The sequence below is a fragment of the Cherax quadricarinatus genome, chromosome 56, assembly GCF_038502225.1.
Source record: "Cherax quadricarinatus isolate ZL_2023a chromosome 56, ASM3850222v1, whole genome shotgun sequence".
Lineage (NCBI taxonomy): Eukaryota > Metazoa > Arthropoda > Malacostraca > Decapoda > Parastacidae > Cherax > Cherax quadricarinatus.
Window position 1 is genome coordinate 17,100,040 of NC_091347.1, and position 12,823 is coordinate 17,112,862.

General features: G+C 40.3%; 1 protein-coding gene across 6 annotated transcripts in view; it reads right to left on the reverse strand.

The window, feature by feature from the left end:
* Window positions 1–12,823, reverse strand: part of CycT (Cyclin T) — an 81,121-nt gene that overhangs the window by 30,798 nt on the left and 37,500 nt on the right. For 5 of the 6 annotated variants that reach the window (XM_053793996.2, XM_053793998.2, XM_053793999.1 and 2 more), the window contains 3 exons: window positions 11,679–11,769; window positions 3,895–4,177; window positions 296–2,466 (listed from right to left, as the gene is read on the reverse strand). In XM_053793996.2, the coding sequence (XP_053649971.1) occupies window positions 296–2,466; window positions 3,895–4,177; window positions 11,679–11,769 (2,545 nt within the window). Of the gene's footprint in view, window positions 2,467–3,894; window positions 4,178–11,678; window positions 11,770–12,823 lie in introns of all 6 variants that reach the window. The other variant, XM_053793995.2, reaches the window with a different exon arrangement.

The following is a 12,823-nucleotide window of genomic DNA, read 5'->3' on the forward strand; positions in this document are numbered from 1 at the left end:
GTGGCAATGTTGGCATGTATGGCATAGGTGCAAGAGAGTGATGTGGTGGAAGGTGATACGGAGGTGGAGGGTAATTAAAATTTGGTGGAGGAATTGGGTAGGGATAGAACTGTTGATATGGGTATGGACCAGCTTGAACCATGGGCATCATGCCAGATGGAGGGGCACTAGGATGATATTGGGAATGCTGAATAGTCATGCGGTGACGTGGTGGGCACTTCCTCCTCTGCTGTTGGGAAAATCGCTGATGAGGAACAGCCCCACCACCTGGAGGTCTATAATGACCACCACCCACCTGAGGGGCTGCATGGGTGGACCGTGCCTCGCTGCCATTGCGTGGGATCTTTGCTGGATGGACATCACTTGGGCTGCGATCCCTGTCTCTTTTCTTTGATTCCTTATCTGGACGAAGGCGGTCCCGACTGATCTTGATCTTTAAAGAGGTAGTGGGAGTTTCACGGGTCAAGTCACCAGCAGGACTACTCTCTGGAGAAGTGGATGAAGTGCCACCAAATAAATCCTTTTTACTGAGTTTAGACTTTGTAATCTTGAACTTGGGGATCCCTGGATTAGTATTGGGAGTGGTAGTTGGTGCAGTAACAGTGGCTGGTGTTGTGGTTGTATGAGGACGTAAAGGTGCTAAAGGTTGTTCAGGTGTGTATAAAATTTTATCTTTAGGTATAGTAATTTTAATGGGCCCAGTCCCACCTTCCCCAGTACTACGGGGTTTTTCTTTGTCCTTATCCTTATGTTTTTTGTGCTTTCTGTCCTTTTTGTGTTCTTTGTGTTCTCTGTGTTCTTTATGTTCTTTGTGTTCTTTATGTTCCTTGTGTTCCCTATCCTTGTGCTTATCTTTTTCTTTATGTTTATGTTTCTGTTTCTTTTTTTCTTTGTGCTTGTGGTGTGGATGATCATGCTTGTGTTTCTTATGTTCTGTAACAACACTACCACTCCCAACACCAGGTGTGGGTTCAGCTTGGGGCTCCTGAACCTTTAAATGCTCTGGCTGAGGAACCTTCACACGTAATACTGGCTCACTCGGAGTCTTTTGTATTGGCTCTGCATTTACTGTTGAAGTGGCATTGTGGGATGGAGCAGGTGGTTTAGAGGTTGAATTTGCAGCTGCTACATTTGCTGCATCCGGACGCACTTTGATAGGAGTGCCTGGGTCACTAAGCGCAGAGCGGTATCGAGTGTCTTCCAACTTGGTAACCATAGGAACCAATTCAGCCTCACCACGTTCACTGTTTCTTCTTTCACCATCACGAGACCTTCTGCTGTTAGAGCTCTTAGAAGATTGAGAAGTAATCTGAGCAGGCTGAGGAGCAGGTACTGAACCATTAGTGGTGGTATGATGATGTCTTGCACTATGGTAGTTAGATACTGTTGTTGAACCAGCACTCTCACTGACCTGTTGATCACCATTGCCACTAACACCACTAACATTTGCAACAGCGTGGCTACTGCTGGTGTGTTGTGCAACCTGAACCTGGTGTCCGACTTGCTGCTGGCAGGATGCTGGAGATTTGCTCTTTTGATGGGCAGAAGAGGGTAATAAATTATCTTCTAATATGGCAGAAATATCAGGTTTATTCTCCGTATCAGAGTTGTCAAACAGCTCGTCAGGGGGACCATCACTCAAATTAAGGAAAGTATTGTCACTCAAAAAGTCACTAAGTGCAAACTCAGGCATGTCACTGTTGTTAAAAATTGTGTTGTACTGTGATTTTACCTCTTCCTTTGGCTCAGTTTTTATTTCTGTTTTCATTTCAGCTTTTATTTTCACTAGTTCTTGCTTTGGCTCGGGAGGTTTACGTTCTACAGTTTTCTGTTCAAGTTTAATCTCTTTTTTTCTATCTATTAATGAAGAATCTAATGACTGTCTAGAGGGTTTTATATCTAACAATTGCTGTTGTCTATTATCAGATACACTAGGCTTAATGTCCACTGGAGGCAATCTGCCATCAACAACACTGCTACTAGTCCTGTTACCCTTATCGTAACGTTCACTATCACTTCGTGCACTAACATCTCTCCGCTGCTCCTGGCGAGGAGCTTCAGTATTAACACGCAAGGACTCTAAGGATGGCTGCAGGTCTCTTGCAACCTGAGTGGCACCATGACAGTGTGCCTTGTGGTTACTGCTGTGAACTGCTGAGGCTTTAACATGCTCAGGGTGAGTGCTTCGCCCACTGCTGCTCTTTCCACTCTTGACACGTATGGGAAGAGATGAATGCAAAGCAGCATGAGAAGAAGCAATGGATGCCACAGCAGAGGTTACAACTTGAGAAGAGTGAGAGGTGGCTACTATGGTAAACTGTTTGCTATCACGGGGATCAATGGTATCCCTGTCTCGCATTTTCTCTCGCTCACGTCGCTCTTTCTCCCGCTTCTCATTATACTCCTTTAGGTTGAGCTTTGGTGGTTGAGGGTGTTGGTGAGGTTGTGAAGGTGGCACTTTCAGAGCTGGAAAACACAATTACTATCTTAGCATGGTCACCATTATAAATTATCAATACAGTAAGTTGTAAATTAAAAATATATATTGCACACCAGAAGGAAGAATATGGGAAATTAATACGCTAATTTGAAAGAACTTGATATTCAAAATTCATTTAAGACCAGTTTCTGAATCATCTGTTTTTCCAAACTTGGCTGTTTAATTTTAAATAAAACTTAAAATAATTTGAACTCTTGAACAGCCATATCTTTCAGTGATAACTATCACTGAAAAATGTCAAACAGTATGTCTTTTAAGGCATCATAATAAAAACATCAATTTTGTAGTAACTCCATGAACTATCTAACTTTAATTGGCTCAATTTTTTAAAAGTAATTCAGACATGTACAGCACAGAAATAAATCAAGACTTGTTTATTCAGTAAATTAAAGCACACAAGTTTATTTCAATTAGTATTATTTTAAGATGCTCTTAAGATTTTCTTAGGAGAGTACCAAAGCAAATAGTACACAGTGAAGGTGATCATGGGGGCATGCTAAATATGCAGGAGTCATATAATGCCTGAGAAATAAGGAGATAAATCAAGTTTTCTCCAATGAAGGGTAAGACCACTAATTCCTTGGAAAATTATCCGTTCACTAGTATCAAGGCACCACAATGAAGAGGGAAAATATTGTAAATGCTCAATGTAAAAAAAGAACAGAAATGCTGTATATTTCTGACATGATGTAGGAAGTGCAATGGTATGCAACAATACTAGTTCCAGAGCTAAGCAGTATAAGCTGAGGATAGGCTAACATAATCGAGCCAAGCAACATTGGAGGACAGAAGGAACTGGGGAAGACGTTATATAACAGCATACAAAATACTAAAGAGTAAATGAGAGGGTAGAAGACAAAGACAGGTTGAGAGACAGGAAACAAGTACTCAGGAGCACAGCTGGAATTTAAAGATACAGATGAATCGCAAGCATATCTTCAGTCTCATGGCCATCAGGAGGCAGGCTCTACACATAGTTTTAAAAGCAGGTATGACAGAGGCAATGAGGCTTGGAGGGTATGAATCTGCCAAGCAAGTTGACAGACAAAGGCCAAAGGTTGAGACTCAACCCCTGCAACCACACACAGGTGAGTATATCAACTCTTCCTGTAAAAATTGATGTGTAAAAATAATGACAATCCAGCCAAGTTACTAGGTTTAAAATAAAAATCCTATAGATTCTACAAAAAGTGCAAATAAAGTTAACCCTAAAACTGTCCAAGCATAGATCTACGTTTGCACCAATAGCGCTCCGAACGTAGATCTACTTTTTTTTTTATACATTTGAAAGCAAGTAATTTAAAACGTAGATCTACGTTCGGAGAGCTAGTGGTGCAAACGTAGATCTACGGTAGGACACTAAGGGTAAGGAACTAATTTTACTATTACATTACCTGCTTTACTGTGAGAGTTATGATCATGACCACGAGAAGCCACAGCAGATGACGATCCCACCACTGCAATAGAACGGGTCGAAGGAAGTGTGGCCGAAGATCCTGGCTGGCTTCCTTTACTTCGCTCATCTGTGTGCTGCGATGAATTCATGATTTTCTTGAGTCGGTTTGGACATTTATCCAGGATGGCAAGGAACTCTGCTGTTAATGTCTCAAGTAGCTCAAGAGTTACAGTCTTGTCTACATACCAAAACCAATCCTTCCCTTCAGTTACCCGTTGAATCTGTTGGATTTATAATATATTATTTTACACGTATCAAAATAATGCACATCTACCAAGTAATTTTATGGTATGGCAAAAACTATACATGGCAGCATACAAAAAATGGTGCTGCATATTAGATATGCAGCAAACATAATTATCTATTGTATTTCCACATAATTTGTGCATTAACTGAAGGGAGCATAACAGTAGTATAATTGACAGCTCAGTCACCAAGCTATGATTAGCTTTGAATTTCCACTATACAAAATCCTGCAAATTACCTGCAAAGAAAATTCTTATCCAACAGGCTGTACTACTACAGGACAATTATTTAAATCTTTTGATTCATACCCCTTGGGAACTCATTAACACAGGCTATATGAAATAAAGCCTGTGTTAATGAGTTAAGGACTCTTGAATTCTTTTTTTTTTTTTTCAACAAGTTGACCGTCTCCCACCAAGGCAGGGTGACCCAAAAAGAAAGAAAATCCCCAAAAAGAAAATACTTTCATCATCATTCAACACTTTCACCTCACTCGCACATAATCACTGTTTTTGCAGAGGTGATCAAAATACAACAGTTTTAGAAGTATATACGTATAAAAATACACAATATATCCCTCCAAACTGCCAATATCCCAAACCCCTCCTTTAGAGTACAGGCATTGTGCTTCCCATTTCCAGGGCTCAAGGCCGGTTACTTAAAATAACCGGTTTCCCTGAATCCCTTCACTATATATTACCCTGCTCACACTCCAACAGCTCGTCAAGTCCCAAATACCATTCGTCTCCATTCACTCCTATCTAACACGCTCATGCATGCCTGCTGGAAGTCCAAACCCCTAGCCCACACCACCACCTTTACCCCCTCCCTCCAACCTTTACAAGGACGAGCCCTACCCCGCCTTCCTTCCCCTACAGATTTATACGCTTTCCATGTCATTCTACTTTGATCCATTCTAAATGACCAAACCACCTCAACAAACCCTCTTCAGCCCTCTGACTAATACTTTTATTAACTCCACACCTTCTCCTAATTTCCACACTCCGAATTTTCTAAATAATATTTACACCACACACTGCCCTTAGACAGGACATCTCCACTGCCTCCAACCGCCTCCTCGCTGCAGCATTTACAACCCAAGCTTCACACCCATATAAGAGTGTTGGTACTACTATACTTTCATACATTCCCTTTTTGCCTCCATAGATAGTAGATAGTAGGTAGTAGGTTGGTAGACAGCAACCACCCAGGGAAGTACTACCGTCCTGCCAGATGACTGTGAAACAGAAACCTGTAACTGTTTTGCATGATGGTAGGATTGCTGGTTTCTTTTTTCTGTCTCATAAACACGCTAGATAACAGGGATATCTTGCTACTCCTACTTACACTTTGGTCACACTTCACAGACACGCACATGCATACATATATACATACATCTAGGTTTTTCTCCTTTTTCTAAATAGCTCTTGTTCCTCTTTATTTCTTCTATTGTCCATAGGGAAGTGGAAAAGAATCTTTCCTCCGTAAGCCATGCATGTCGTATGAGGCGACTAAAATGCCGGGAGCAATGGGCTAGTAACCCCTTCTCCTGTAGACATTTACTAAAAAAGAGAAGAAGAAAAACTTTATAAAACTGAGATGCTTAAATGTGCGTGGATGTAGTGCGGATGACAAGAAACAGATGATTGCTGATGTTATGAATGAAAAGAAGTTGGATGTCCTGGCCCTAAGCGAAACAAAGCTGAAGGGGGTAGGGGAGTTTCGGTGGGGGGAAATAAATGGGATTAAATCTGGAGTATCTAAGAGAATTAGAGCAAAGGAAGGGGTAGCAGTAATGTTGAATGATCAGTTATGGAAGGAGAAAAGAGAATATGAATGTGTAAATTCAAGAATTATGTGGATTAAAGTAAAGGTTGGATGCGAGAAGTGGGTCATAATAAGCGTGTATGCACCTGGAGAAGAGAGGAATGCAGAGGAGAGAGAGAGATTTTGGGAGATGTTAAGTGAATGTATAGGAGCCTTTGAACCAAGTGAGAGAGTAATTGTGGTAGGGGATCTGAATGCTAAAGTAGGAGAAACTTTTAGAGAGGGTGTGGTAGGTAAGTTTGGGGTGCCAGGTGTAAATGATAATGGGAGCCCTTTGCTTGAACTTTGTATAGAAAGGGGTTTAGTTATAGGTAATACATATTTTAAGAAAAAGAGGATAAATAAGTATACAAGATATAATGTAGGGTGAAATGACAGTAGTTTGTTGGATTATGTATTGGTAGATAAAAGACTGTTGAGTAGACTTCAGGATGTACATGTTTATAGAGGGGCCACAGATATATCAGATCACTTTCTAGTTGTAGCTACACTGAGAGTAAAAGGTAGATGGGATACAAGGAGAATAGAAGCATCAGGGAAGAGAGAGGTGAAGGTTTATAAACTAAAAGAGGAGCCAGTTAGGGTAAGATATAAACAGCTATTGGAGGATAGATGGGCTAATGAGAGCATAGGCAATGGGGTCGAAGAGGTATGGGGTAGGTTTAAAAATGTAGTGTTGGAGTGTTCAGCAGAAGTTTGTGGTTACAGGAAAGTGGGTGCGGGAGGGAAGAGGAGCGATTGGTGGAATGATGACGTGAAGAGAGTAGTAAGGGAGAAAAAGTTAGCATATGAGAAGTTTTTACAAAGTAGAAGTGATGAAAGGAGGGAAGAGTATATGGAGAAAAAGAGAGAGGTTAAGAGAGTGGTGAAGCAATGTAAAAAGAGAGCAAATGAGAGAGTGGGTGAGATGTTATCAACAAATTTTGTTGAAAATAAGAAAAAGTTTTGGAGTGAGATTAACAAGTTAAGAAAGCCTAGAGAACAAATGGATTTGTCAGTTAAAAATAGGAGAGGAGAGTTATTAAATGGAGAGTTAGAGGTATTGGGAAGATGGAGGGAATATTTTGAGGAATTGTTAAATGTTGATGAAGGTAGGGAAGCTATGATTTTGTGTATAGGGCAAGAAGGAACAACATCTTGTAGGAGTGAAGAAGAGCCAGTTGTGAGTGTGGGGGAAGTTCGTGAGGCAGTAGGTAAAATGAAAGGGGGTAAGGCAGCCGGGATTGATGGGATAAAGATAGAAATGTTAAAAGCAGGTGGGGATATAGTTTTGGAGTGGTTGGTGCAATTATTTAATAAATGTATGGAAGAGGGTAAGGTACCTAGGGATTGGCAGAGAGCATGCATAGTTCCTTTGTATAAAGGCAAAGGGGATAAAAGAGAGTGCAAAAATTATAGGGGGATAAGTCTGTTGAGTCTATGTAGTAGGTTGGTAGACAGCAACCGCCCAGGGAGGTACTACTGTCCTGCCAAGTGAGTGTAAAACGAAAGCCTGTAATTGTTTTACATGATGGTAGGATTGCTGGTGTCCTTTTTTTCTGTCTCATAAACATGCAAGATTTCAGGTACGTCTTACTACTTCTACTTACACTTAGGTCACACTACACATGCATGTACAAGCATATATATGTATATATACACATCCAATCAGCAAAAAAGGGAAAGAAGGGAATGTATGAAAGTATAGTAGTACCAACACTCTTATATGGATGTGAAGCTTGGGTGGTAAATGCAGCAGCGAGGAGACGGTTGGAGGCAGTGGAGATGTCCTGTCTAAGGGCAATGTGTGGTGTAAATATTATGCAGAAAATTCGGAGTGTGGAAATTAGGAGAAGGAGTGGAGTTAATAAAAGCATTAGTCAGAGGGCAGAAGAGGGGTTGTTGAGGTGGTTTGGTCATTTAGAGAGAATGGATCAAAGTAGAATGACATGGAAAGCATATAAATCTATAGGGGAAGGAAAGAGAGGTAGGGGTCGTCCTCGAAAGGGTTGGAAAGAGGGGGTAAAGGAGGTTTTGTGGGTGAGGGGCTTGGACTTCCAGCAAGCGTGCATGAGCGTGTTAGATAGGAGTGAATGGAGACGAATGATACTTGGGACCTGACGATCTGTTGGAGTGTGAGCAGGGTAATATTTAGTGAAGGGATTCAGAGAAACCGGTTATTTTCATATAGTCGGACTTGAGTCCTGGAAATGGGAAGTACAATGCCTGCACTTTAAAGGAGGGGTTTGGGATATTGGCAGTTTGGAGGGATATGTTGTGTATCTCTATACGTATATGCTTCTAAGCTGTTGTATTCTGAGCACCTCTGCAAAAGCAGTGATAATGTGTGAGTGTGGTGAAAGTGTTGAATGATGATGAAAGTATTTTCTTTTTGGGGATTTTCTTTTTTTTTTTTTTTTGGGTCACCCTGCCTCGGTGGGAGACGACCGACTTGTTGAAAAAAAAAAAAAAAATACACATCCCTCTGGGTTTTCTTCTATTTTCTTTCTAGTTCTTGTTGTTGTTTATTTCCTCTTATCTCCATGGGGAAGTGGAACAGAATTCTTCCTCCTTAAGCCATGCGTGTTGTAAGAGGCGACTAAAATGCCAGGAGCAAGGGGCTAGTAACCCCTTCTCCCGTATAAATTACTAAATTTAAAAAGAGAAACTTTCGTTTTTCTTTTTGGGCCACCCTGCCTTGGTGGGATACGGCCGGTTTGTTGAAAAAAAAAAAAAATAGTCTGTTGAGTATACCTGGCAAAGTGTATGGTAGAGTTATTATTGAAAGAATTAAGAGTAAGACGGAGAATAGGATAGCAGATGAACAAGGAGGCTTTAGGAAAGGTAGGGGGTGTGTGGACCAGGTGTTTACAGTGAAACATATAAGTGAACAGTATTTAGATAAGGCTAAAGAGGTCTTTGTGGCATTTATGGATTTGGAAAAGGCGTATGACAGGGTGGATAAGGGGGCAATGTGGCAGATGTTGCAGGTGTATGGTGTAGGAGGTAGGTTACTGAAAGCAGTGAAGAGTTTTTACGAGGATAGTGAGGCTCAAGTTAGAGTATGTAGGAAAGAGGGAAATTATTTCCCAGTAAAAGTAGGCCTTAGACAAGGATGTGTGATGTCACCGTGGTTGTTCAATATATTTATAGATGGGGTTATAAGAGAAGTAAATGCGAGAGTCTTGGTAAGAGGCGTGGAGTTAAAAGATAAAGAATCACACATAAAGTGGGAGTTGTCACAGTTGCTCTTTGCTGAGGACACTGTGCTCTTGGGAGATTCTGAAAAGAAGTTGCAGAGATTGGTGGATGAATTTGGTAGGGTGTGCAAAAGAAGAAAATTGAAAGTGAATACAGGAAAGAGTAAGGTTATGAGGATAACAAAAAGATTAGGTGATGAAAGATTGGATATCAGATTGGAGGGAGAGAGTATGGAGGAGGTGAATGTATTCAGATATTTGGGAGTGGACTTGTCAGCGGATGGGTCTATGAAAGATGAGGTGAATCATAGAATTGATGAGGGGAAAAGGGTGAGTGGTGCACTTAGGAGTCTTTGGAGACAAAGAACTTTGTCCTTGGAGGCAAAGAGGGGAATGTATGAGAGTATAGTTTTACCAACGCTCTTATACGAGTGTGAAGCATGGGTGATGAATGTTACAGCGAGGAGAAGGCTGGAGGCAGTGGAGATGTCATGTCTGAGAGCAATGTGTGGTGTGAATATAATGCAGAGAATTCGTAGTTTGGAAGTTAGGAGGAGGTGCGGGATTACCAAAACTGTTGTCCAGAGGGCTGAGGAAGGGTTGTTGAGGTGGTTCGGACATGTGGAGAGAATGGAGTGAAACAGAATAACTTCAAGAGTGTATCAGTCTGTAGTGGAAGGAAGGCGGGGTAGGGGTCGGCCTAGGAAAGGTTGGAGGGAGGGGGTAAAGGAGGTTTTGTGTGCGAGGGGCTTGGACTTCCAGCAGGCATGCGTGAGCGTGTTTGATAGGAGTGAATGGAGACAAATGGTTTTTAATACTTGACGTGCTGTGTGAGCAAAGTACCATTTATGAAGGGGTTCAGGGAAACCGGCAGGCCGGACTTGAGTCCTGGAGATGGGAAGTACAGTGCCTGCACTCTGAAGGAGGGGTGTTAATGTTGCAGTTTAAAAACTGTAGTGTAAAGCACCCTTCAGGCAAGACAGTGATGGAGTGAATGATGGTGAAAGTTTTTCTTTTTCGGGCCACCCTGCCTTGGTGGGAATCGGCCAGTGTGATAAAAAAAAAAAAAAAAGATAATATTTTTTGCCTTTTGAATTCATACTCATATCAAATGATTTAGATAAAGAAAAATTGGATATCAAATTGGGGAGGAGGAGTATGGAAGAAGTGAATGTTTTCAGATACTTGGGAGTTGACGTGTCGGCGGATGGATTTATGAAGGATGAGGTTAATCATAGAATTGATGAGGGAAAAAAGGTGAGTGGTGCATTGAGGTATATGTGGAGTCAAAAAATGTTATCTATGGAGGCAAAGAAGGGAATGTATGAAAATATAGTAGTACCAACACTCTTATATGGATGTTAAGCTTGGGTGGTAAATGCAGCAGTGAGGAGACGGTTGGAGGCAGTGGAGATGTCCTGTTTAAGGGCAATGTGTGGTGTAAATATTATGCAGAAAATTCGGAGTGTGGAAATTAGGAGAAGGTGTGGAGTTAATAAAAGTATTAGTCAGAGGGCAGAAGAAGGGTTGTTGAGGTGGTTTGGTCATTTAGAGAGAATGGATCAAAGTAGAATGACATGGAAAGCATATAAATCTATAGGGGAAGGAAGGAGGGGTAGGGGTCGTCCTCGAAAGGGTTGGAAAGAGGGGGTAAAGGAGGTTTTGTGGGCGAGGGGCTTGGAATTCCAACAAGCGTGCATGAGCGTGTTAGATAGGAGTGAATGGAGACGAATGATACTTGGGACCTGAAGATCTGTTGGAGTGTGAGCAGGGTAATATTTAGTGAAGGGATTCAGGGACACCGGTTATTTTCATATAGTCGGACTTGAGTCCTGGAAATGGGAAGTACAATGCCTGCACTTTAAAGGAGGGGTTTAGGATATTGGCAGTTTGGAGGGATATGTTGTGTATCTTTATACGTATATGCTTGTAAACTGTTGTATTTTGAGCACCTCTGCAAAGCAGTGATAATGTGTGAGTGTGGTGAAAGTGTTGAATGATGATGAAAGTATTTTCTTTTTTGGGGATTTTCTTTCTTTTTTGGGTCACCCTGCCTCGGTGGGAGACGACCGACTTGTTGAAAAAAAAAAAAAAATAATAATAATTTACCAAATAATTTTATATGTTAAGATGGGCTTCACTGACGTAATCCATTGATTACTTGCATGTGCTAAGAAAAGATGTGCACAAAAAGTGACAAAACAAGATATATTTTCATGAGAAAATTAAGAAACAGTATTTAATAACACAGCAGTTTGAAGATGAAGAAAATGATGCAGTCCATCTAGCACTGCTGCAATGTAAGTGTAGCCGAGGAACCACGAATGGAGAAGAAAAATCTATTTGATTTCTACCATGGCAGAGATGCTGTGGATGACTCGAGACCAGCCATTCTACCACTTATAGTGCAATTGCTACACATAAAGTTCAACATAACCCTTTTGACACAAGCTATTTAACAGCAACCTACCTCATAGTGGCTCCACGTGCAGACTATATAGATACACACACAGGCCACCACGGTCGGCTTGTACTGCAAACACATCGTCGTCATATGAAGACTGAGGAAAAAGAAAATGAGTAATCAGGAGACTTCCTGAGCAATACAGTAGAAAATCTTCAGTGACAATCCAGCAGCTGTCTTGATCATGTGAAAAAAGTGTGTCCTCATTGGCCAGGATCTGAGAGAAGGTCCTGCAATAAGAGGTGTCAGCAATAAAGTTAACACCTTCCAGCCACAAAATGACTGATAACCTTGAAGAGAGGAGATTATATGCTGAAAAATAATAGGCATAGGTAACCTAACCTCCAAAGACAATGGGAGCCCCATAAATTGTTTGCCCTCGCATTCTGGTGCGAACAATAGTTAATCAAGGAATCATCAGCTGATTAGATAAGCACATTACCAGCCATTTGCTTTACATTCTACATAACACCACTGAGCTTACAATACTTAACAGCTTTTAATAAAACTAAATTAACAAAGCTATATATTTCGTGTATAATCAGACCTATTGCTAGAGTTCTTATATGTAATGACATGAATAGAAAGAATATACAATATATCATTTAGTATACAATTCCATGATATATAATAATAAAGTTCACAAATGGTTTACAGATAAATGCATTTGCCAACAAACGCCAAGTATTTAAAAAATAAGACAATGTAATGAGATCCATTCTTTGTGTAAGAGCAAATAATCCATTTATTTATTGTACAACAGTAGTGATAGGTGAAGCCCAACTCCTGTTAAATTTTAATCAATCAATGAAAAACTAAAACTGGGTAACTAATTAACAAGACTCCTGCTCTTTATGAATCTTCTGAAAATTATACCCCAGCAAGTTTACTCACGTCTGTTCTACACAATAGGCACTTCATGCATTTCAAAGAAATGTAACCCTCTGACAAACTTATTCTTAAAACAATTTCAAAATGACTTTCATAACCTATTACTATTGGAAGTAATACAGTACTATCTTGACTTATATATATATATATATATATATATATATATATATATATATATATATATATATATATATATATATATATATATTATAATATAGATATCTATATATATATATATATAAATATATATATATATATAA